General features: G+C 35.3%; 1 protein-coding gene and 1 long non-coding RNA gene across 4 annotated transcripts; both read left to right on the forward strand.

Moving 5' to 3' along the window:
• The first annotated feature begins 13,232 nt into the window (after positions 1–13,232).
• LOC110875132 lies at positions 13,233–15,068 on the forward strand. The gene is made up of 2 exons (XR_002556538.2): positions 13,233–14,649; positions 14,769–15,068. It is a non-coding gene; the product is annotated as an uncharacterized LOC110875132 (long non-coding RNA).
• Positions 15,069–22,918: 7,850 nt separating this feature from the next.
• On the forward strand, positions 22,919–26,861 carry LOC110880181. Of its 3 annotated transcripts, none has more exons than XM_022128763.2 (4): positions 22,919–23,024; positions 24,072–25,615; positions 26,205–26,378; positions 26,467–26,861. In XM_022128763.2, the coding sequence occupies exons 2-4, from the start codon at positions 24,164–24,166 to the stop codon at positions 26,683–26,685; spliced, it is 1,845 nt and encodes a 614-aa protein (XP_021984455.1). In that variant the 5' UTR covers positions 22,919–23,024; positions 24,072–24,163; the 3' UTR covers positions 26,686–26,861. The 3 variants fall into 3 exon arrangements, with proteins under 3 accessions (XP_021984455.1, XP_021984457.1, XP_021984456.1); XM_022128765.2 differs by having other exon boundaries at positions 22,920–23,024; positions 24,181–25,615; XM_022128764.2 differs by having other exon boundaries at positions 22,922–23,024; positions 24,081–25,615.
• The last annotated feature ends 1,096 nt before the right edge of the window (positions 26,862–27,957 follow it).

A 27,957-nucleotide genomic window follows, 5' to 3' on the forward strand; every position in this document is an offset into this window, starting at 1 on the left:
TTCTAAGCATAGACCATAGAGATTTAAAGAAAAAAAAAGAAATTCTAGGTGTCGATAATTGATGGTAACTTACAAAGATATTCTTTAGAATTTCTTCTCACTATAAATAGGGTAGCATCAATTCTTTTACCATGAATGGTGAATAGGCCACGCTACAAAACAAGCTCAATTGGGTCATTGTCCCATGTTATTATCAACCATTAAGAAACCAACCATATAGGACCACCTCTATTATGACAGGATCCCGAGCCCATTTTTGAAACAAGTCTGACAATGTCATCTGATGATATTATTATGAAACCGACCATAAGTATGGTCATTTATAAAAAAGAAAAAAAAAAAACCTGCATAAATAACGATTAAGACGACCCTCCCAAGCCTCATGTTATATTAGTTAAGTTAGCGAAAGAGCATAAACTAAATAATTTAAAAGGCTCTTCATTATAATAAACAAATATGCATATAATTGGTGATCAATCAAGATCTAACTCATAAAATTATATGAGAAACAAAGAAATATATACCTTTTACATTATCTTAGAACTGGCAATTTATGATACCACTTTTTAACACGTTTGATACGGATTAAATGGATGGGTGTTAAAAATAAACATGTTCGGGTCATAAATGGGTCGGTTGACACGTTAGAGAGACGAACGTGTTTAACCCGCCTAACACATCCATGAAGTAAATAACACATTTAACTAATCTTATTATATAATAAAAGAAACCGCTTTAGGGACACTTGTCATCATATTAGGCCTTACTATATAATAAAAGAAACCACTTTAGGGACACTTGTCATCATATTAGGTCATCTCTTATAGATAATTATTATTTTAGTTTAATCTCTTCTAATTAATTATAATTAATTTTAGATAACTCTTCTACTAAATATTATTAGTTTAATATCTTATAGATAATTATTATTTAGTTTAATCTCCTTCTCATTTATAATATTATTTATTTGAATTAATTATATTTAAACGTTTTGTTTAGTTTTGGTATCAAATAGATTTTACGAAACTTAAAATAAATTAACTAATATTATTTATCATTTATACATTTACAAAGTTTTAAATAAAGGGTTAAATTTATTGAGACTTTGTTAACAAATTTTGTAAGAACAGAATAACATATTTTTATCACGAAAACCAAACCGTGTATTAATATATTAAACATTTTTATTTTCACTATACAAAATTACATTTACTCGACCCATATAATACATGAGTTTTTTAAGATATAACTTTTCTTAGAGTTAATTACCGTTTTCGTCCCTGTGGTTTGTCAAAAACAGTATTTCAGTCCATTAGTTTAAAAATTGTGAATTCAGTCCCTTTGGTTTCGCTTTCGTAACAATTTCAGTCCCTGTGGTTTCACTTTCGTAACCATTTCAATCCATTATTCTGTTAAGTACAGGGACTGAAATGGTTATGAGGTGGACTGAAATGGTTACAAAAGTGAAACCACTGGGACTGAAATCGCAATTTTTAAACTAATTGACTGAAATAGTGATTTTTGACAAACCAAAGGGACGAAAATAGTAATTAACTCTTTTTTTATTATTTAGTACAGAAAATTACATTTATTCGAACCGTGTAATGCGCATATTTTTAAAGATGTATTTTTTTATTATTTGGTATATAAAATTACATTTATTCAACTCGTGTAATAAATGAGGTTTTTTAAAGATGTATTATTTTATTATTTGGTAAACAATATTACATTTATCCAGCCCGTGTAATACACGTGGTTTTAAAGATATAATTTTTCTTATTTGGAATATAAAATTACATTTATTCAACTCATACAATATGGTTCTTATAGATAAAATTTTTTGTTATTTAATATATAAAATTAAATTTATTCAAACCGTATAATAAATGAGGTTTTTAAATATATATTGTTTTATTATTTGGTATATAAAATTTATTTATTGAACGCCGTGTAATACACAGGGTTATAACCTAGTCATGTTATATAGGTAAAGATAGCATACTTATGATGCATTTATCAATTTGTCATTGATTTATATCTTTAAAAATATTAAATATATCATAATTAAATCTCCCGACTAACATAGTTCATTAAGGATTTTAAAGATTGCAGTTTTTTATATCTTCTAAATTATCATTTTAGTTATGTTTTATTATTATTGAGTTAAATGCCATTTTAGTCCCTGTGGTTTAGGCCATTTTGTCAGTTTAGTCCAAAGGTTTCACAGTTGCCATTTTAGTCCACTTGGTTAACTTCATCCATTTTTTTTTGTTAACGATGAGACCAATTCGGTCATTTTGTATGTAATTCTGTTAACTAAAAGGGCAAGCCAGCCATATGAAATGACCAAATTGGCCTTCTCGTTACCAGAAAAAATAGATGAAGTTAACCCAGTGGACTAAAATGGCAACTGTGAAACCTTTTTAGACCCACAGGTTAAAAATGAAACCTTTAGACTAAACTTGTAAAATGGCACAAACCACAGGGACTAAAATGACATTTAACTCATTATTATTTATCAACTATGTCAAGTGAGTCATGCCAATAATTATGTTATTCGTTTGAATTAAACTTCTTACATAGTTCATGAGATGTGTTGTCATGTCACTTGTGTTATTATAAGATCATATGGTGTGGCAGTGTGGAGGCCTCAACCACGTCGCTACACCGCCCCTTCCTTGGTGTAGTGGTTGGCGTTATGGTGAGGGCGGCCGGTTCTTCTCCGGAGTGAGGGGCTTGGCACGGTGAGGTGGATGGTTGTTATTGGTTGGTGCCATTAGTTTTATTTTTTGTAATAAAATAATATATAAGTGCATGCCACGTGGCACTTTATGTCCCTCTCACACCGTATAGTCTAATTATTATATTTAATTATAACAAACGTGTCATATTACCCGATCATTAAACATGTTCGTGTTATTGTTCAAGTAAATGACACATATTAAACGTGTTGTGTTCGGATTGATTTTAAATAGTTATGCTAAAAGGTTTTCTGGTCGAAGAAGGATTGTTTAACACAACATGATACGCTTTGCCAGCTAGCAAGCACTGACAAAGTTAAGATGTGCTAATATGTGGATCATTTCTTTTAATTTCTGGAGAGCCTGAAAATAAAAATTGATTATCTATATATTAAGCTTTTTTAATACATTTTAAGTTTTATTATAGATAGTTTTTAAAAAATATATATTAAGGGCCGATTTTCACTAATTGTCTGAGGCCTAAAAAATTAGGATTCTCGGAGATAACTCTGATTGAAGTATACATTTCAACAAATTTAAAAATTTACACTTGCTTCGACGTGCAAAGCTGGCTATTGGGCTGGTCAATCAGTGCTTTTGCTCGAGGCCCAAAATTTCCAAAGGGTCTAAAAGGTTTCTATAAACTTATATATATATATATATATATATATATATATATATAGGGGAAGGTTCAAATGAAAACCACTAGTTAACGCGAAAACTCGAAAACTAATTAAAAAAAGCCAAAAAAACATGCAAAAAAAATTTTTTTTTAAAAATTTTTTTTTTCAATCAAATTTTCGCAGGTTTTTTTATTAAAAAAAAAAAATTTTCAAAAAAAAAAAAAAAAAAATTTTTTTTGTGTAGTGCACATGTGTAATACTGCACATGTGTCTGTGTACTACACATGTGTATTATTACACATGTGCACTACACAAATTTTTTTTTTTTTTTTTTTTTGAAAAAAAGTTTTTTTTTATATATAAAAACTAGCGATTTTTATTAAAAAAATTGAAAAAAAAAAAAAAAATTTTTGTGTGTTTTTTAGGCTTTTTTTAGTTAGTTTTCGAGTTTTCGCGTTAAAAGTGGTTTTCATTTGAACCATCCCCTATATATATATATATATATATATATATATATGCATTCGTTTATTATACATAAAAATGTCGGCAGTGAAGTGGAAAAAAAAAACATTTTAAGGCTTTGCTCTAGCACCAAAATCTAATTATTTTTTAATTAATTTCCCCTTAACCAAAATTTTGTGCCTAAGACTGTGGGGTATGGTGGGGCGGGGGTTGGGCTTGGGTTGGGGCATTTGTTGACACGTGGTTTGGGTGGCAGACATGGGGCGACCCACATTAAAACAGGGTATGGTGGGACGGGGGTTGGGGGCGTGGGTTTGGTGGGCTTCGCTGGGCTGACCCGGCTGGGCTCTTTGTAATTAAAGAAAATTACATAAAAATTAAAGAAAATTACATAAAAAAATTTCCTAACGTTTATATTTGTTTTTTATCTCTTCTCTCATCTCCAAGACTATTTCCAACTCGTCACCCTTTAGGTGATCAATCGGCTGGGATAGAATTTTCAAATCCTCCCATCTTTGTCTCTCGGCTTCTCTAGCGGCATCTCTAGCTTCTTTGCTCTTCCGAATTTCGACCCTTTGTTGTTGGAAGACGTTGAATGTATCCATCTTGGATGAAATGGCATCCAACTGGTCGTTGTATATTCCTCTATGCAAGAGCGAACTCCCAGCTGAAGGTGATGCCGTAGCAGATCTTGATTTTTGAGCACGCCTTTTTGTGGCATATCTTCCATACTCAGGCCGGTTTGGGCTTGGCGAATCATCAAAAAGGTCCTCAATCTCTTGATCTCGTGCATCAGATTGGGACGAGGCCCTCGACCTTTTGGAAGACGTGTTGCTTTCGCTACCACTGGGGATATTCGCCCACTTTGGATGAAACTTACAAATCTCCCAACAATGCATGAAACGGAAGTCGGTCCCCGCATTTGTCTTGAATTGAAGCAATGCATTCGTCACAATGTCGGCTTCGGTTTCACCACTTTTTGGGTTTTGTTTTGCTTTATTTAAAAAACCACTATATTTTGTAAGTTGGCCGCTTATCTCGGTCCACTTCGAGGATAAGCTATCGTTTTCACGATAAACCTCTTTTCCCAATTCTTCATGGAATATTCTACTAACCCCTTGCCACAAATAGGTTCGATGTTGAGAATTTCCTGTTTTTATAAAAACAAAATTTAATATATTACAAAGTTATATAAAAAAACATCAATAAAAACAAAGTTTAAGAATACCTAAAGTTGAATGTTGAGATTGTTGAAACCAACCCCTCGCCAATGCAAGTTCTTCAGGAACGGTCCATTTTAGTTGTTTTCGCTTGATGGTTTCAAGTGCTTTATCCGCCTCGGTTTTTTTCTTATGGCTTCTCTTTTTTATGGGTTGGGGTGCGGAAGGACCATCGTTGGGTGGTTGAGTTTCGGGGACGGTTTCGTTTTGTGAAAGGTCGATGGAGGTTGGTGAAAGGTCGATGGGCGATTGTGTAAACGGGGTAGGTATCGAATCGTCGGTGTGTGGGAAGTTAGTAAACACACGATTCCCGATATACGATGCATAACTCGCTTCAATGGGCATAGAAGAGTGTATGAAAAATGGACGAGCCATTGGACGAGTGGGTGGTGGGCTAGGATTATTTTCTTGGAATGCATACGGGTTGTTCGGGTCAAAAGGACGGTTATGAGGATGCATTTTTTCGTTTTGTAGATGGAGAATTGAAGATGAATGTGGTAAAAAAATGGAAGAAATTGTGAGGTTTTATAGTGGAAAAATAAAATTTTATTAGTTTTTTTTTAAGATAGCCGTTGGCCAACGGCTAGCCCAACGGCTTCTTTGGTTTGTCCAATTAGAGCCCGCCATGTCAGCTTGGCCAGACTGCCCCACGCCCGGCTTGAAACCCATGCCCCAAGGGCCACGCCGAAACCCATGCCCACCCGGGGTGGTGGCTTGGGCGTTTCCCCCCTACCCACGCTCAAACTCCCGCCCCATACCCCGCAGTCTAATATTTTATATCACTCAAAACCTAAATTTTTTTTTGAAAGTTCTCGGGAAAAGCACTATCTACTAGGTCGAGTATACATTTAGTAAATCATAATTACATGGGCAAGTGGGTAAGTATCCCCAACTTCCATGGAGGTGTCTCTTGAAAAAATATTGTCAGCATATACTAAGAGCATCTCCAATAAGAGATGTTTTTTCATATTTTTTCTAATGCCAAGGTGGCACTTGCCCAACCAATCCCCATCTTTCTCTCACTTGCCCCTCTCACAAACACATTTCTTCTCTCTCTCCTCTCTTCTCTCTCCTCTCTCCTCTCTACACTCACATAACTTTTCTCTCTCCATTTTTTCTCATTCTTCACCACAAACATCTCTACACCCTCTCTCCTCCACATCACTCTCTCTCTCCTCCACATCACTTTCTCTCTCCCTAAAAACACCAACAAATCCTCCTATTGGAGATGCTCTAATATACTATCATGATGGAATTTTCATAGATTGATGCAAAGGTCACCATCATCCACCACCCATCATCCAGAACCATCTAAGGTATTTACGATAATGTCAACGACGTTTGATATAAGTTCCATGAATCTATACAGCTGAACTTGCCTTGTTGGTGCAACCAATTGATGAAAATTTATGTCTCACGGGTCCCGTGGGCCTTGGGGACCTCTGCCCCTTGTTGCAAACGGATATAATATATAAGTCGACATGAAAAAATAAAATATATGCGACAAAAAAAAAAAAAAAAAAAAAACATCACAGATAATTTACACTCTTGAGGTTGAAATTCATCAACTTTAACCCGAACCATATACTTATTTGTATTGTGTCGTGTCGTATCATGTCATATTGAACGCATTTAAACGTGATCAATTAAATCAGTATGATACGAGGTTAAAAATATTTGATTTTTGTTACATGTAATTCTGATTTGGTATTCTATTTATTTTACCTTACTTGTATGAAGGTTTTTTTTTTTTTTTTTTTTTTTTAATAAAACTTTATTAAAACACACCTCTGACCCAAACGGGCAAAAGACCAATACAAAACAGCACACCCGACCTAATCCGACAAAGGGCAAAATTCCAACATATACATAGGGTATTTACATCATTCAATCCAACTAATATTTTTATAGCTAATATTTATACATAGGGTACTTACTTGTATGAAGTATGAATAAAAATTTAAAGTAACAAGTATGGCAGTTTTAATGAAACATTTATTAGGTTGTAACTTTTGGATGATATAACCAGATCTAGATCTAGATCTAGGTTGAGGTCCAAACACAAAAATCATAAAGAAACAAACAACATATGTTGTAAGTGGATAAACATTTAACGGGTACGGACCGTGGGGCGAGATAAATACTTCTGATCAATGTAAGTCAATAAATATGTTTTTACGGGTAGGACGCATGAAGTAAGTAAATATATATGATCAATGTATGTCTTTATTGGATGAAGTGAGATAAATATATATGATCAATGTAAGTTAACAAACATGTCTTTATTGGTATCTGACTCAAAAGCAGATTCATATATTTTTTAGGAAAAATTACACGTTTTGTCATTTATTTTAATACCTTTTTAGGTGGTGTAATTTTAACGAATTTTGACAGGTTTTCCTATTTATAAGAAATTTTGTTGTACGTTTTGTCCTTTAACCCTAACCCAGTTAGATATTTTTGTTAAATCTAGTCATGTGACTTGCACATGAGGGTAATTTTATCAATTTACTCTCATCTTTCTATCTCCACCACATCTTTATAACCACCACAACACCCACATTCACTGCCACCAAATGCTCGCCACATCTTCATCCTTCAAATTCTCACACCATGCTTGTAATCCTTCATCCATCTTTCACCAATCAATCATATCATCAACCCATTCATGGCTACCAAACGCTACTTTCTTCTAGACCCCCCCCCCCCCGCTTCATCCGACGATGATCAAACAGAATACGAACAAGAAATCATCACACAAAATAAAATTCACCAATCATCATCTGAACAGACCCACAAAAATCCCCAATTTCAAAACCCACAAATCAAAAACCCCCAATTTCAAACCCACCTCAATTATCATCTGAATTGGAATCAGAATCAGATTCCGACTCAAAAATTCCGATGGGTATTCCAAAAGCTTCGATATTTGAATTCGATTCCGATGTGAGATCGCCTACTGCTTACGATTTGCAATCAAACCCTCGAAAAAGATTGAATCTTTTGATGTTTTTGAGACGACTCCAACGTCAAAACGCTGTCGTTTAACTAACAATAATAAGAATAAGAAGAAAATTTATAAGGTTTTGAAGGGGGATGTTGATGAGGAAAAGAAAGCAGTGGTTAAGTGGGCGTGGACTGTTGAGGATGAACTTATGTTGTTGCAGGGGTTTATTGATTATCAGTAGAAAATCGGGTGCTCTTCGTTGTCGGATATGGATGGGTTTTATCAGTTTACGATGAGTTCGAATATGATATGGGGGGTTGATGGTGGTTGCAGTCTTATTTGAGCGTTTGAGATTTAACAAAAAAATTTAACTGGGTTAGGGTTAAAAGACAAAACGTATAACAAAATTCCTTATAAAGAGTAAAACATGTCAAAATTCATTGAAAATGATACCTTGGAAAAAAGGTATCAAGATAAAGGAAAACGTGTAATTTTTCCTATTTACTATCCATATATTTTTTATTTTACATGATGAAGTAAAAATAGCTAAAGAGAAAAACAACACATAACATGAAAAAATTAATAGATAGGTTATTACAATAGTGGAGGGTTCAAATGAGAAGAAAAATTTTGTAAAAATAAAAAGAATAAGTTTTAAACCAATAGAAATGCTCCATTTTAATTCATTTAATATATGTATTTAATGTTATTAATAAGGGTATATAGGTAAATTTATATTTATAATTAATTAGCTAACTAATTAAACTTGTAACTCACTTTTAAATATACTTTTTCAAGATAAAATAATTTATGGTGAAGGACTATTTTCGACATGTGTAGGATAAATTTTAGTATGTGTAGGATAAATTTTTAAATGTGTATGATAAATTTAGATATGCGTAAGGTAATTTTCGGTGACTGTAAGATATATGTAGGATAAATTTTGAAATGTGTAGGATAAAATGTTTTTTACTTTATTAATGAGTGATAACATACTTAATGGGAGGAGTTATAAACTATTTAATGTTTTACTTTTTTTTGAACGGCCAACAAACTCAATCCCGAGCACTCTCGGGGCACCCACTGGACAAACGGAGTACTCCGAGAGTAACCCGAGTCCACCACCAATTCCGGGGAAAACCCGGTAACCCACCCGCCCGTAGGCACGACGGTGAAATTACCGGTAAAACCCGTTTGGCTCAAGGATCCAACCCAGGTGGTTTCCCTGGGTCTCCTATCATTGCCCACCAATGCCTCACATTAAATTTCTTCTCAAACGAACCTTCCCCTATTACAATATTCATATTTATAATGAAATATAAAAAGTTCCCATGAACAAATGAGTTATTCTGTAATATTAACAATTATTTTTCCAAACTGACCAGTAACGGATAATATGACATTTTTTCAAGTTGTATTTCTCTTTCAAATAATCCAATATTTTTAGTCACCGCATTCCAAATTGACCGGTAACGGATAAGAGCACCCGGGGCGCCACATGATGAAGCAACATCCACGCGTTGTGGACTGTGGAACACCACCGCCGCCGGAGTTTTTCACGCGTGGAAAAGAAAATGCGTGGCCATGAACACACGTTATTTTTTTTACCGTTGTAGGATAAGAGACGTTGGTATATGACCGTTGTGGGATGGGATGGAGATGAGTTACCGGGAGATGATGATGAAGATGGTGATGAAAGTTACCGGTGATCGATGATGGAGAACGGAGTTGGGATATGATGATGAAGATGGTTGTCACACCCCCAAAAATCCACACGCGGAGTACCACCGCATGGGGGCGTGACATGACCAGGATCAAGCCACCAATCATATTGAACAATAGTAAATGTAATTCAACCAAACAATATGAAAGGTGTTTCAAAACAAAAGTATAGTTTCAAGGTTTAGCGAAAGCATAAATGTAAACCCAACATAAGTAATAAGTTTGAAATGTCATAAATGTTTAACATGGCATCCACGATCCATGTCTACAACGACCGCGCCTCCCAGTGCAAGCTCCATGAGTACCTATTGACCTGCAAGGCATGTAACAACAAGTCAACAACAAAGTTGAGCGAGTTCACAGCGGGTTGTTTAGTTATAGTATTCGTTTCGTAATTCTCATGTTCGTTTTGTAAACCATGTATCGTATTTATTTGTATCGCGGCCTTCCAGGCATGTTTGCGGAGATTAGTGGGGGTTTCCCATGTATTCTAGACTAGTTGTATTTGTATCGCGGCCCTCCAAGCATGTTTGCGAAGATTAGTATTCGTATCGCGGCCATTCCAGGCATGTGTGCGAAGATTAGTATTCGTATCGCGGCCATTCCAGGCATGTGTGCGAAGATTAGTGGGGGCTTCCCATGTGTTACTAGTCTAGCTGTATCTATAAGTGACCTTCCCCTAACGAGGTCAGTGGTACATATTCCGGTAACGATGAAAGTACAAGTAATCAATCAATCCATTCCCAACCCCGGGAATCCCATGCCTTGGTAAGAGTGTGAACTCACCTTGGTTTGCTCGGCAGATAAACGAAAGGTCACTTGAGTTGTATGTGGTCAACACGTCCTAACATGGTTACCATACAAGTCAGGTCTATGGTTTAAGTAATGCACGTATGGTTTTCTACACGTATACTAACAAGTTGCATGATCATGGCATACACGAGTAATCATGGCAGTTCAACAGTTCATACGAGTTCAACAGTAGAAATCACGTAACAAACAAAGTCCAAGTATGTGGCCCAAATGGTTGGGCTGGTAACAGTACACAAGTCCAAACAGAATGTGTGATTAAGTGGTCTCGAGTCGAGACTAGAGATCTCAAGTCGAGACAGCGTGGTCTCGGGTTGAAGTCTTGGTGTTCTCGAGTCGCAACTAAGGGTCTCAAGCCATGCATTTATCACTCGAGACCGGGTGGTCTCGAGTCAGGCCTCGATTCGCAACCAGACCAACAACCGTGGTCTCGAGTTATGCTGTTTGTGCTGGTGTGGTGTGGTGTGGTCTCGAGTCGAGACCGTGAGTTCTCGACTCGCAACCCGTGTCGAGATCTGGAATGAAACAGATTTCCTTAATTGCAGCTCCCTAAATTTCGTAACAATTGTAAACATGTGTGACAGTTTCAAAACGGATCAAATCAATAATAAATTCAGAAATCATGCATAATCATACAACCCTAATCATAATCAACTCAAGAACAACAATCATCGAATCATCCAAATCAGCGATTTCAATATTTATTATGCAACCTTAATTATTCCAACTTGATTACATAAACAACAATCATATGCATACATACAGCCGATGATCTTATATCCATTCGGTTCCATATCAACATTAAAGCATTCATCGATATCTTAAAGTAATCTAAGAGACTTGCTCATCATGCATTTACAAGCATAACACATTAACATCAAACATCAAATACTACCTAGTTACTCGATCAACAAACATCAATCATATCCAAACCAAACAATGATATAACACTAACCGGTTAGAGGAAAGAGCAAAGATTGATCCGAATCACAACAGCTTCGATAGAAGGAGGATGTTTGCCGTCGCACAAGGGGGAGAGAGGGAGAGAGAGAGCTTAGGGTTTGTATGTGTTTTCTTATGTTTTTAAGTTATGAGAAACAAGTCCCATAATGGGTATGTGTTGCGCACACAAGGGGAGTGGGCCGAACCCTTTCATGGGCTGCCCCTTGGTCTCAAGTCTTAGTATAGTGAGCCGAGAGAGAGAGGTGTACGGCCCAAAAGGGCTTGTGCGATTAGGACAAGTGTTATGCAACTATACTTAAAGCATTCACATAAAATCACGTAGCACATAATATAACAACCTCGTAACATACATTGAAATCAAGCACATCAATCAATCAAGTAACGTTCATACAAGTTGCGTCAAAACACAAAGAAAGGTTCTGGAATATGGGTTGTCACAATGGTGATGAAAGTTGCCGGTGATCGAGATGATGATGAAGATGGTGATGAAAGTTGCCGGTGATCCATGATGAAGAACAGAGATGATGATGAAGATGGTGATGAACGTTGCAGTGAATGAAGTTGGTGATGAAGAACGGAGATGATGATGAAAATGTTAATTAATTTAAAAATAAAAAAAGACTATCACTAGTGATGGAATAAAGCTCAATGACGTGACGGAATTTGATTGGATGTTATGAGTGAAGGAATTTCATCACTAGTGGAGCGCCCCTACCCCTAATATGACATTTTTTCAAGTTGTATTTCTCTTTCAAATAATCCAATATCTTTAGTCACTACTCACTTCAAGATGTTAAAAGAATAGGATACCAAGTAAATAACTAACATAAACATGTATATTTTGGTGTTTTAGCACACAATAGACGACCAAGCATACACCTTTTAACTTGCTTGTAACAAATAAAATATTTTTATAAACAAATTAAGTTAACTAAGGGGCTGTTTGGTAGCCTCTGAATGGTCATTAAGAGGCTACCTCTTAATGGAACCTTTAAGAATTTTACCAATGACAAGGTAGAAGAATGTGACATGTGATGATTTACCATTCAGAGGTTAACTCTTAACCATTCAGACTTGAGGTTACCTCTTATTCATTCAGAGGTTTTAAACCATTAAGAGGTAGCATCTGGATGGTCATTAAGAGGCTACCAAACAGCCCCTAAATGAAAATTAAAACCAAATTTCAACATAAACATTTGACCTTACTTAATTAGAACAAATACATTTTGGTTTATGTACGGTTTTGTATTTTACAACTTCGAGGTAAATTTTACATCAATCGACTCATATTCTCGTTCTGATCAAAAGCCCTAAAACATCGGTTTGTAATTAGGGAAAGAACTTAACTCCGTTAAGCTATTTTAATGGCGGACTATTTTACAAAAAAAAGTTGACAAGTTCGGATTATTATCAGCCAAATTATCGGCTAAATTGAGTTAGGTGGGATTATTTATTTCTAATTTGCCTAGCATGTTGTCTATATATATAGTATGTTTAAGTAGTTTTTTATTGTATGTTAGAGTTATGTAATTTATCAAACGGGTAAAATGGTTAGTTTATACAAACATTACAAATGTTTTTTACAACAATTAATGTTAAAACTCAAATTTGTTACAAAATGAAAATGACATGACTTAATCACACAAGTTTTAAGAGTTAGACAGGAAATGTATGAATAGAGCCAAACCATACTATTTGTGTAGTTAGTTCTCAAAAAAATTACTCATTGTTTGTGGCTTTTGGAAACCCCCCCCCCCACACACACACATACACTTCTCTGACTAGCAGAAGAAGGCAATCAAAAGGAGTAATTGTGAATGGTTTACAAATTAAGTTCGAAAACCAATGCTTTATACGTTTTGCATATAGAGAAACAATGCTTTTTGATGCTAAGAAACTTTTGTTATTCAGGTATGAGCCATGGTCAGTGTGGTAAAAATAAGATTTTGTGAAAGGTAAGTTGTAATACAAAGATTGTTATGGTATAAACATATTTTACAGTAATTTTCTTTGAGAGTGAATCGCTTAAAACTATCTAGAAAGAGTTGGAGAGATTGTTTCTATAAAAAAGAAGAATCAAAACATAAGAAAAAGTTATCGGTTGCGTTGATATCAAGTAGACCACCAAGTAGGTGGGTTAATGTCCAGAAGGTGCACAAAAGAACCTGTTCAGGATCTAAAACTGATTTTACATCTGATTTGAAACTGGTTTGGGTGAAATCAGTCTCAATCCAATTCGATTCACAAACCTATACCGGTTTGAGATTATAGACGATGAAACGAGTTTGGAAATGTTGAAACAGGTTCCAACCTGATCTGATCCGTTTTTCAAATTATTTAGTAAATTGTATTTCTATAAGACTATGTGTGTGTAGGGTGGGGGGAGGGGTTGAATGGGTTGTGGGAGCCGACCACGTGAAACGGGCGTGACCATCCTTCTCGTGGATCAGATCACGGGTGTGGGGGCGTGGAAGCCACATTTATTTCTTTTCTTGTAATTGAATGAGTCAATCACTAACATCTACAACAACATTAAAAAAAATATTCACTCACCTCACCGCATTTCACTTGACAAAAACACATGTATAGTAAGTGTGAGTTTTCAAATACCAATGTCTATGTGACATGTTGATATTTCATATTTCAGATGAGCATCACACATGACCTTATAAATATATCACTCACTAGTCGGGAACATAAAAGAAGACGGGAAAAATGATTCTCTGATCCCAAGGCTTATGCATATTGGTGATGCTGATAAAGTTTTAAGATCACCCTTAAGGAACATATGTCGAATTCTCCTCAGTTGAAAGTACCATTGCAAAGGTGTAGTCTGGATATGTATCGTCGCCTTCATCTCTTTCAACCAACAATAGTAGTTGTTTGGTTCATGCAACATTCACTTATCATGTGAATTGTGACTTTTATAATGACCATAACACATGACCTTATAAAAGTTATCATTGGCTATTGGTGAACGTAAAAATTGAAGGGCAAAAATATGATCCTCTAATCCCAAGGCCTCATATCGGTAATGCAGATAAAGTTCCGAGAACACCCCTAAAGAACATCATATCGATTTCTCCACATTTTAAAGTACCATCACAAAGGTGTATTTCTGGATATGTATCACTAGTTTCACCTCTTTCAACCAACAATAGGTAGTCGTTTGGTTCATGCAACGATCTCTTATATAAACCGTAGAGCCATATAGCTTGTTATTTTGGTATATACCTCTTTATCATTCTCATGTGTTTTTGTTTATATAATCACCATACAGGATGCATGCTACAAAAGAAGTCTTTTTTTGTCTTTTGGGCGCTCATGTAGATCGAGAAGATTGGCTACAAGACTTGATTCTTTTTGCTCGAGCGGTATCAAGTTTTGAATATCTCAATAACAACCGTTAAACAAACAATAGAAAATTAATATATGATCCCTAAAAATCATAATCATTTATGCTATAACTAGGAGAAATTGATTGTTTTTCAACTTGATGTACCTTGACAAAGGTGAAGATCTTGTCAACTTGCTTATTAGCAACATTTTGCAATAGAAAGACTCCTTTTTTTTGTGTTCATTGCATGTTACATTGCACTTTTGTTCTTCATCGATTAAGTGTCCATAGACATTAGAAAGTTAAAACTTGAAGTTTGTGGAGAATTGATATAGATTTATTGGTTAAGGAAAAACTAAAATAAAAATTACCTGCAACAAATGTTGTCCAATAAAAAGGCCCAATAGTTAAGTAGGTGTAGGAATGGGTAATTTGAACTTGGCTACATTATGGCTACGCTATGTGTGCTTGACAAGCAGATCCGTATTTTTTACGTCACCAAGTAAAAATGGCTAAAGGGAAAAACAACACATAACATGAAAATTTTAATAGGTAGGTTATCACAATAACTATTCCTATTTATAATCAAATATAAAAAGTTCCAGCTAGTGAACAACTGGGTTATTCTGTTATATTAACAATTACTCTTCCAAATTGACCAGTAACAGATAAATGACATTTTTAAAAGTTGCATTTCTATTTCGAATAATCCAATACCTTTAGTTACTATACAATGTTAAAAAAATATGAGTGGTTCAAAAGATAAAACCGAGTTAGATCGAGTGGTTAAAAACCCGATTATGTATTTGTAAGTTTGTTCTGCCTCGACTATTGCTAGTCGTGTCTTTTTATATTCTTGGTTATTTGGATATTCATAACTTAATTAAAATAAATCTAAAAAAATGTTAATCTCAAAATAATTATGAAGGAATTTTTTGGACATTTGATTAATTATGAAGGAATTCATGTGGATTCCACGAAGATCGAGTCAATTACCAAATGGAAAGTCCCTAAGTCACAAACTGAATTAAGAAGTTTCCCAGGGCTAGCAGGATACTATAGACGCTTTATTCAAGATTTTCACGGATAGCCGTTCCGTTAACTAAGTTAACTGTAAGTCGTTAAGTTGAATGGGGACCCAAGCATGAAGAAGCTTTTACAACCTTAAAGCAAAGGTTAACGAATGCACCGATACTTGCATTACTAGAAGGAACTGAGGATTTCGTAGTCTTTTGTGATATCTCTAGATTAGGATTAGGATGTGTTTTGATGCAACGTGAAAAGGTGATTGCTTACGCGTCTAGGCAACTGAAATAACATGAAGAAAACTATACAATTCATGATTTAGAATTAGGAGCGATAATTTTTGCCCTCAAATTTTGGACACATTATTTGTATGTTAGTAAGGTTACCATCTTTACATATCCTAAGTGTAACGCCCTACTTTTCATATTTTCCATAATTAGAAAGCCCGCCTTGTAATGTTATTCTTGGAAATCTCGTGTTCCTTGTAATTGTCCTTTTGTTGTATCATCGTAAAATACGAGACTTGGATCAAAAATAAAATTCGTATTTCTTTAAATTCATGTTCTACATGTTCAGACATGTTCATACGTTTAGATTAATTACATATATGATACCTTATTCGTAATTCTTACAAAATACGTTAAACTTACAAATACTTGTCTTTCAAGCTCGATTCATGCGTATTCGATAATAATTCCCAACAAAAATACTTATTCATACTTATTTTATACTCACATTATGCTTTAATTACATAATATACCCCTACACTTTGCGTTTCGTACTTCAAACACCTTAAAACACCTAAATCATGCATATATGAAAGTATAGGGGCCATACTTGCCAAAATATCAATAAATTCATCAGCCACCATGGCTCGCGCCCCGCGACCGAGCATGGGCACCTGGCTCGCGCCCCGCGAGAGACCGCGATCCGCAGATTTCTTTGACAGCCCATCCATTGGTCCATTTTGGTTATTAGTTTCGTGTGTTTCTTGCATTTAAGACCCCAAACCCTAAACTCAACTATAAAACCAAGCCTCCCAACACTCATTTTCATTTTTACAACTCATTTACACTCTCAAAACACTCTAATTTCAGTTGGAAATGCAAGTTCTTGGTAGATTATTTCAAGTGAAAAATGAGCACTTTTCTTCACTTTCTTTCATCATTTTTTCACTTCTTCTTCCTTACAAAGTGTGGAACACCTCTAGGATCGTTCTCACAAGGTTTTCCATGGAAATCCAAGGTGAAGCATCCCATTTTTGAGGTCCAACTTTCTGTCTTGGAAGAAAACATTGTTAAACATCCTTTAAACTTATGTTTTCTTCATACATTCCTATGTCCTTACCACTAATCAAGACTATGATTATGTGTGCTTAAAAACAAGGTTGTAACATATAAATCCAGAGGTTTTAAGCCTCAAAACTTTCTGTTTTAGAAGGGTTTTAACCCACAAGTGATGAACAAGTCTGGAACTTGAATATGGGTGATTATCTGGATAGCTTGGGCTATCCTACTTACAAATCCACACTTCACTTGATTTCTCTTAGTTAGTTTGTAAGTTTCATTTCCTTATTGTACATTCATGACCATCCTTGTTGTCTTATGACAACTTATGCATTGCTGAATACAAAAGAGGTCTTAAAATGGAAGATTTATCTTCCTACCTCTATGCATGACTTCTATGATAAACTTGTTATACTTGATGGACTAGAACTTATGTTATATACTTGATAGAATATATAATACCTATAGTAACCGAACTTTTGATGATAATCTAATGGTTATTTGTCAAAATACTAAGTTACATCATTTAAGAACTTGATCCTCGTTACGATTCTAATGGGTACTTTAACCCATGAAAACATTCAAACCCCTATGGGTTTCATAGTGTAAAAAACGAGTATTAGGTTCTAGATGGTTATTTTCTCATATATTTACTTTCCATATACTTATAATTTCGAACATAATCACTCCTTGAACTCTAATCCAAATACATTCAACCTCCTAATCTCATACACTCACCAACACTTGGATAATCGGAAGAATTAGCAATTTTGTGAGTATACTTGAAACCCCTTTTTGTTTACCACCTTTGGGGTGTAACATGTTAAACTATGAATAATTACACTTATTTCCAAAATGTACAAACATTCCTTATACATCCATGCATACTTGATTACTTGATACTTTAAATCTGGGGTTATACGTTTTGTGTTAGACTTATCATTAACTTCGTACGAGCCTATCCTTGACATATATAACGCCATAGGATTAACGCACTGCCTGTGAACATTGGGTTATGTTAAGAGCTTATTGCATTTCATCTTGGTTGGATTGGTTAAACACATGTCGGTTTTATTGTTTATCTCGTATGATTAGCTTACCATGTGGAATTGTTTAAAACTCATCTTTTTATGCTATGTATGAAAACCTGTATACTCGCCAATACATATTTGTATTGAACTATACTTTTTAACATGTTACAGGTTGATGATGACGATGCTATGAAATTGAAGTAGTGATGATGCTTAGATACACATATAAACGTTTTAGATTTTAATATGTTGTATAAATTTGTACTTGTTTGTTGTACTGTTTTTCTTGTATTGAACATGTCGTATTTCAAGTTCCACGTATTGTAACCTTTTTGTTATGAATGAAATCAATTTATTTTTAATTCTATTGTCATAATTAGCGTTATGTGTGATGAGCAATCTTTTCTTCGTCCCACTCCGATGATTCCACCATTATTTGGGGTGTGACAATAAGAGCTCAAGATATATTTTTTGAGCAAAAAGAGTTGAACATGAGGCAAAGACGATAGATAGAAATTTTAGTGACTACGATTGTGATATCCAATATCACGAAGGTAAAGCTAATGTAGTAGCTAATGCTTTAAGTCGTAAGTATCATGAGAAACCAAGAAGAGTACGTGCTCTCAAATTAAATCTGCAGATAGATTTAATAGAACAATTGAATAGTACCCAGGAAACAACAATCAAGTATGATGCTAAAGGATTAAAAGGAATATTGAAGGAATTAGAAAAAGGAACTGATGGAATTTGGAGATTCCATAAGAAAAGAATTTGGATACCTATACTAGGAAACCTACGCCATAGAATTTTAGAATAAGGTCATAACTCTAAGTATACAATGCATCTTGGTAGTAACAAGATGTATCAAGATTTGAGGAAGAGTTTTTGGTGGATATGGATGAAAAAGCATACAACTAATTACGTTTCTAAGTGTTTAACTTGTTCGCAAGTTAAAACTGAGCATCAGAAACCTTCAGGTTTACTTAAAAAATTAGAAATGTCAGTATGAAAATGGGAATTGATAACAATGGATTTTGTTACCAAATTACCCAAAACAAGGAAATGTAACGACACAATCTGGGTGATTGTGGATCGACAAACCAAGTCGGCTCATTTTCTACCCATGAAAGAAACCTTTAATATGAAAATATTAGCTAAGTTATATGTAGATGAAATAGTTTCATTACATGGAATTCCGTTATACATTGTATCTTATTTATATAATTTTATGAAATATAATAACTATATATTTTTATAAAAGTTATCATTATATATAAAATTATGATAAAAATAATTAAATAATATATATCATAATTTACATAAAACATGTAATTTTAAATATAAATGTAAATGTTTATGGAAATATATAAATAAATAAGGTAAAATTTTATAAATACTAAACAAACCGAGCTCGAGCTTTAGAAATAAATTTCAAAACAAGCTGAGCTCGAGCCCGGCTCAGTTCGTTTACCGCCTGTTTTTAATTTTCAACATCTCCAGACTCAACTAGATGTGGGCATGTGGCCAAAAAATTTCTTTTCAACTCGAAATTGGCAATCAGACAAGAACTTTAGGATCCAAATTGGTTTCAAGTTGGTCCCAAATTGATTGAAACCGTCGGCCGTTCCCTTCCATGGAGCCTTAAACAAACACAAACTGGTTTTAGATCCAAACTGGTTCCAAATCATACCGATCAAAACCGATTTCAAACTGAAAAACTCCACCTGTATATACAAATAATAAAATAAATATATATAGACACATATACACACACAGATACATACATAGGGGTGCAAACGAGCCGAGCGGCTCGCGAGCTACTCGAGATAGGCTCGAGAAAAAGCTCGAAACGAGCCGAGCCTTATCGAGCCCGAGCCGAGCTTGAGCCTCAAAACAAAGCTCGTTTGTTTATCGAGCCCGAGCTCGAGCCTCACATGTGAAGCTCGTTAGGCTCGTCGAGCCTTAGTATAAACGAGCCGAGTTTATTTAAACTTGTTTACAAGCCGACCTCGAACTAAAAAATAAGCTTATTTAGTAAACGAGCCCGAGCCCGAGCATTACTTATCAAGCTCGCAAGCCTAAAAAGTCTATTATTTATATTATTTTTATTTAATATACTAATTAATAGATAATAAACGAGCCAAGACTGAGCCGAGCTCGAGCTTGATAAAATACAAACGAGCCGAGCTCGAGCTTTGAAAACAAAGCTCGAATCGAGCTTTGAAAACAAAGCTCGAATCGAGCTTTGAAAACAAAGCTCGAATCGAGCTTTGAAAACAAAGCTCGAATCGAGCTGAGCTCGAGCCCGAGCTCATATAAGTTAATCGAGCTCGAGCTCGAGCCTGACCGAGCTCGGGCTCAGCTCGGCTCGTTTGCGCCCCTATACATACATTAACACATGCATACACATATTATACATACACATACACATACATTAACACATTATACATACACAGACGTACACATCACATATACACACAAATAAAATTATATTTTTTAATTGATTTTCAGTTTCCTTATTTATAAAAATCTAAAAATTAATAAAAGTTGAGTTTTACATAGTTTAATTTATTTTTATTTTTTTAATAATTTGATTTCATCATTACCTATATATTAAAACTAGAACACAATGAATAGTAACATCATTAAGGGGATAAACAAATGGTATCGGGTATCGTTATTACCTATATATTAAAACTAGAACACAATGAATAGTAACATCATCAAGGGGATAAACAAATGGTATCGGGTACCGGTACTGGTATTAAATTTATCGAACCGGGTATATTTTCGGTACCAAATCGGTACCGACTTTTGACATTTTCGGTATCGGTTCGGCACCAGTATTCACCGGTTTTTACCCTCAAATACCGGTACCGTACCAGTATCGACAGGTACCGAACCGTACCGTGCCAGGTATATTCGGTACCGGTACCCACTTTTGGAGATTTTCGGTAACGGTATTTTCGGTATCGGTTGGTACCGAGCTCATCAAATCCTGTAGCAACGCAACTAATTGCACCATTTAGATTACTTTTCATACACAACCCAATGAATAGTAACATCATCAAGGGTATGGGCAAATGGTATCGGGTACGGGTACTGGTATCAAATTTACCAAACCGGGTATATTTTCGGTACCGACTTTTGACATTTTCGGTATCGGTTCGGCACCGGTATTCACCGGTTTTTACCCTCAGATACCGGTACCGTACCAGTACCGGCCGCCAGTACCGGCCGGTACCGAACCGTACCGTACCAGGTATATTCGGTACCAGTACCCACTTTTGGGGATTTTCGGTAACGGTTGGTACCGAGCTCATCAAATCATGTAGCAACTTAGCAACGCAAGTAATTGCACCGTTTAGATTACTTTTCATACACATTATAAGTAAACTGTATTTCGTTTGAATGAGGTTTTATATACACAACAGCTTATTTTGTTTTCTTTTTTTGTCTTTTTCTATAATGAATGAATTGTATCATGTAAAATTAACTTGGATATTTAGATTATTGATGAGCAAATTATATCAAATCCTGTAATCAAACCGGTATCGTATCGGTACCAAATTTACTATACCAATTATTTTCGGTACCAGTTTGGTACCCACCTTTTGGCGTTTTCAGAATCGTTACTTTCGGTTCGACACCGGTCTAGCACCATACCTGTATTTACTGATTTTTACCTTCAAATACCATAATGTATGGTACCGAGCATTTTTGGTGCCGATACCTAACTTCGATGATTTTCCAGATCGGTACTTTCGGTGCCGTTACCGGTACCAAGCTCATTCATATTTTAACGTGTTGACACCGTAATAACTAAACTAAAAACAACCGAATTTTCAACGTGTAGGACGTGTGGGTCCTATTATTATATATTAGATTATTTAAAATCGCTTTTTTAGAAAGAAGTGACTATCGTTACCACGTCATTTTTATTTATGTTTTGATATTCGGCATCTATTTGCCGTTGCCGACACGCTTTTGCAGACATTAGGTCCCCGCCACAACACGTGGGCGGAAAATCAACTAGTTTATCTTAATTTTATGTTCATACTTACCAAGTTACATTAAAACAGAAGGTAGACGGGCAACAAGCTGCGCCGCCACCCCTTTCTGAATTGCAAACCCTAATCTACCAAAGACAAAACCCCGTCCCCGAGAGCCTAAGCAATTGTTGTGGATGACCCGTTGGACTCTAGTCAAGAACTGGATAGCCTCTGGCGCTAGGGAGCCAAATGTGTCAAAGGCAAAAAGGACAAAAAACATGCTGGTTCTCTGCACAAGCTTTAGCGTGCTTATCAACTTTTTTCGATTCTGCCTTTCTTGCCGCTTGTCCAGCTACAAACCCGTTTTCCCTTAAACCAACCAAAGGGGAAACCCCTGTTAGGTCCACACAAGCATGTTTTCCCCTATCCCAACAAAAGACGAGGAGATCTGCTGATCGCATAGTAAATGTCCCTTCCATAGGGTTCGTAGTTTATTTTTAATTAAAAAACATAATTTTAAAATGTGCGAACACAAACTGGTTTGGAATCGAACCAAAACCGGGTAAAAAACCAACTCTCGAACCGGCCAAACTGATAGCCTGCTTAACCGGTTTGGAACCAAACCAAAACCAAAAAAAAAAAAAAAAAAAAAAATCCCCGATCAGACCCTATCTAGATTCAGCCTTCTCTTTTCCTAATGGGCCTGGATTTGCAGTTATTGGCCAAGTTTTATGATTTACGAGCCCATTTCGTCATAATCGAGTAATAAGTAACCTACATATATCGTCAGCGAGAACCCCAACGATCAGAAGCACGAAAACCTAAACCGCTACCGGAGCCACCGATTCGTCTAATTTTACACAGGTTAATCTAAATTCATCCTTCTTTCATAACTACAGTATCATCGTATATGTATTTTAGTATGTTTCTGTAGTTTAATCTAAATTGATCGCAGTTTTTTTACCTATGAATTTCGTTGCTTATAGCAGGGACAGTTTTCGTACTTAGGTTTAACTAGTTCGCTTGTTTCATTTTAATTGTTTTGTTTTTTAGGGTTTTGAGTCCTTACAGATGAAGTTTAGGGCTCTTTGATTGATGTGTGTTTTCTTATCATATTTGTTTGATCAGTTAGTTTAGTAGTTTACAGTTGCAGTTATAATTTCATAGGGCTGCAAACGAACCGAACGTACACAAATAAGACCTTGTTCGTGTTTGTTTGTTAAGAAATATACGTGTTCACAAACTGACTTTAACTGTTCATGAACACTTACTGAACGAGATTTTATGTTCGTGTTCGTTTGTTAAGATAATGAATTTGTTCGTGTTCGTTTGTTAATTTTAGGCAACATACGTTCATGAACACAATCCCTTAACCAAGCCGCTGCCTCTGAGTCGCCGGCTCATTCTTCAACAGGCACGCATTAGTCTGATCCTTTGTAGGAACTACCCGTAATAACGAACTTGCAAAACAGATCTTTTTCGAATTTCGTGATTTATTTCAAATATTCAATAACTTGATTTCTAATAATGAGGTATCTAACGTTCATGAACACAAATGGAAATATTTATTAAATATTTTATTTCTCGGTATTTTGAAGTATTTAAATTTATAAAAACCAAAACCACTAATGAACTATCGAACACAAACGAACACAATCGAACATAGCGAACACGTTACTGAACGTTCACGAACATAAATGAACGAACACAGCCTCTGTTCGTGTTAACAAACACAAACGAACTTCCTGCCGAACGGTTCACGAACTGTTCGCTGAACGTTTGGTTCGTTTGCAGCCCTAGTTATAAATACTTTGTGCTACTTTTGTTTCGAACCGGTTAATTATCTGTTAACATTAGGCTTTCATGTGTTGTTGTGACTTGTGACATGTGTTTTATTTTATATCTGTGAAGTACATCCAGGTTGCTGTGAAATTGTGAACAGATTGTTTATGTTATGGAAAGTAGTTTCTGCAGCATAAATCTTGGTACTTTAGTAACAAAAAATGTTTATTAACCTCAGACGGTTGATAATCGATAGTCGGTTGAAGAGCAGAATTTCCGCGAATAAGTTGTTGATGATCAAAAGGAAGAAGGACAAGACAGGACGTTCGTCTCGCTTGGGCGGTCCAGCTGGGTACGATAGGAAACTAGTGGTCAAAGAAGGTCAAACGTTGGCTTCTGGATCATGTAAGAAAGGGGTCTCTGTTATTAGGGAATCAAAGAGAAAGCTTTCGTCGGTTTTAAGGAAAGGTATCAGGGGTAGAAAGAAGAGGAAGATGGAAAAGATTGATAAAGTTGATGAAATAGTTGAACCGGTTGATCGAATCTCAGACTTACCCGAACCCATTATCCACCACATTCTTTCTTTGCTTCGTTGTCCAAAGGATGTTACGCGAACTACTGTGTGGTCTAAGAAATGGAGATCGGTATGTGCTTCGTTTTTCACCTTTGACTTTGACCAGAAAAAGATCCAAACGTCAGGAAGAAAGCATCCCGAGAAATTTATAACTTTTGTCGACAACTCGTTAGCAACAAAACTAGAACCGATGCATAACATACAGAAGTTCAAGATTTCTTTGTCTAAAGCTAGTATCAGGCTGATACTTCCCATGAATAAGTGGATTAACGCTGCTATAAACAAGGACGTTAAAGAGCTAGACGTTCATATGGAAGAAAACAGTTTAAACAAACATTATTTGTTACCTAATACCGTCCTTACCTCCAAAAATCTAACTTCACTGAAGCTGTACGGTTGCAAGTTCGATAGTAACATTATCATCAATCTATGTAACTTAAAAGAGCTATCGATAAAGAACGCTTACGTAAACACAGATTTGATCAACAATTTCATTCAGGGATGCCCTTTGGTTGAGGATTTGCGGCTAATACATTGCAAGGGGATCGGTCATTTGCATATTTCAACTCTTCATAAGCTTCACAGTGTTCAGTTACACGAGTGTCATGGGCTTGTGTCGGTGAAAATTGAGTTGACTAGTCTTCATAAGTTTTTGTATTGGGTGAAGAGCTCGTGGCAATGCAGTTTAAACTTGTCGGGTTGTGAAAATTTGAAGTCTTTATCGATAAAAGATCCGAGTTTGTCCGATAAGTTTTTTCAAGACTTGATCGTTAAGTTCCCGTACCTTGAAAAAATAGTTCTAAGAGAATGTAATCGACTAAAGCGGATAACTATATTGAGCAAAACACTTACGGAACTATCCGTGATCGAATGCAACAAGCTCAAGGATCCTTTAATTGATGCACCAAACCTGTCTGCCTTTGAGTATACCGGTGAGAGGATGCCGTTTTTTCTCATGGATGTTTCGGGTTTGCATGAGGCAAAGCTACAATTCCGAATTAAAAAAACCGGTCTCGCCCTTTGTCGTGAGCTGGAGCAGTTTTTTTTAAAGAAATTTGTGAATGATGGGGCTTGGAAGTTGGTTGTTAGCTCCAATAAGGTATTAATTTGTGAAAATCGTCAAATATGGGTACTGGTACAGTACCGGTATTTGAAGGTAAAATTCAGTAAAATACCGGTACCGTACTGAGCCGAAAGTACCGGTACTGAAAACGTCAAAAAGTGGGTACCAAATCGCTACCGAAAATAATTCGGTACGAGAAATTCGGTACCAGTACCGAACCAGTACCAAATGCTCATCCCTATGCTACATGCAAAAAACAAAAAAAAAAAATTATGTGCGACAAACTAAAAATATGCATATATTAATATATATAAATTTATGAAAAAGGTGATCATTTTGTAAAATCTGTCTATAAAAGTAGTTATTGCTATTTGTGGGATTTACTGGGTAGGGTGGTTGTTTTTGTATATAAAAATAGTTATTGAATGTCAAATAAAAGGTAATAAAGTTAAGGTTTTTATTTTATTTTATTTATTTTTATTTTTTTATTGGCCTGATTTGAAGTTTGTTGCTGAAATCAGAAAAAAAGTTAACTTTGATTGCTTATATGAATTTTTTTTCCTCGAATTTGTTTGCTTATCTTCTCATGTATATATATTAATTTTGCTTCTTGTTGTGGTTGAAGAATATAACTATTCATGAAGAATTACCGAAAGTCCAACATCTATCATCGAAAGAACTCAAGTTAGAACTTACCAAATCTCCCATGAAGTTGAAGGATTTTGTCGATAATTTACTACGAATGTCTCAACCGAAGACTTTATCATTGGTGTCATCTTCCAGTTCTGAGCTATTAAATGTAATGTTCTTATGACTTTCTTTTGTTAAAAATCATGTGTTTGTTGAATAACTGAATTCTAATTATTCAAACAAATTTTTGGTTTTAGTTTATGAAGGAGAAGATAATGTCGAGAGAAAAGAACCCAAAATGCTGTACGTATTACTCGAGGAAGTGTTGGCTTCATCGCATTAAAGATGTTACGATGGTGGTACTATTTGAAGGCGCTGAAATCGGAGACATGGGTCATGATTCGCAACAAACTACTTTCAAATTTAACTGGCAAACGTTGAAATCTAAAACACGAGCGCTGGTAAATGACTCTTAGAATCAAATTTATGGATAGTCAGAATTTTTTTGGTTCTCTTTCATCTTGGATGCATATATATATATTTTAACTTTCTTGTCTAAAATGAACATCAGAAAACCAATGGCTCAAAAGGTTGTATTTAGATCCTGGTCCTGCCTTTGTGTGTGTGCTCATTCTGGTGTGGTGTTTTTTAATTGCATGGTTTGCATAAGTTCTTTTATTTCAGTATGGTATTTTAATGATATTTATAAAAGAATCTGGTCAAAAGAAAAAGAGGGGTCTCTTTTTCTAGCCCACTAATTACATTTGCTAGTGTTTTTTATGTAACAAAAATCTGCGTTGGAAGCTGGAATGTTACCGGAAATGGAATCTGTGCATGTTTTATGTAACAAAAAACGTGTGCTGGAATGGAATTCATGTTTTATGTATTCTACTGATACGGCCACAAAGTCACAAATCATTAGTCTATACATGAGTATATAATTAATCTATATCTATACTATATTATAAAACATCTCAGCATATCTTATGTACTTGAATACAAGTATAATTGTTTATGATACATAGGGGTGTAAACAAGCCCAGAGGTTCGAGAGCTACTTGGTTAAAAGCTCAAAAGAGCAAAGCCTTAACGAGCTCGAGCCTGAAATATAGCTTGTTTAGTTATCGAGCTCAAGCGTAAACGAGCCCAAACAAAATTTTAGTTTATATATATATATATGATAATGGTATTGATATTGATGATTATAACCCAATTCTAAAATGCCCAAGTTAATTTCATCTAGGCTCATATGATTTAAACTAATAACATTGATGATGAGCTGATCTTTAGCTCGTTTAAGTGAGATCAAAGCGAGCTTGAGTCGAATCTAGCTCGGGCTTTCGATTTTACTCGTGAGCCGAGCTCGTGCTTAAATAAGGAGACTTGAGTCGAGCTTCATTAGAACATGACGATCTGAGTTTAAACCGGCTCGTTTACACCCTAATGATACAACACATAATGCAATGCATATGTTAACTACATTTTGAGGATAGACTTGTCTTCAAAACACCCCATATAATCAAAAGGAAGTCAAGAGTCAAGATGTGTCTATGAGAGATCATGATGCTACATGTTTTGGTATAATCTTTTATATAGAATGTAGTTTATAAAAGTTAAGATTTTATAAAGTAGACTATAATATATCTAAATCGAAAAATCAATAATGAAAGCTGCGTTTTTAATCATGGCCTCATTTCAACTTTCGTATCCAAGTGTGTAAAATTGGATTTAATGATTTCTTGCAAAAA

This window comes from Helianthus annuus, chromosome 9 (genome assembly GCF_002127325.2).
Source record: "Helianthus annuus cultivar XRQ/B chromosome 9, HanXRQr2.0-SUNRISE, whole genome shotgun sequence".
In the NCBI taxonomy this organism is placed as follows: domain Eukaryota; kingdom Viridiplantae; phylum Streptophyta; class Magnoliopsida; order Asterales; family Asteraceae; genus Helianthus; species Helianthus annuus.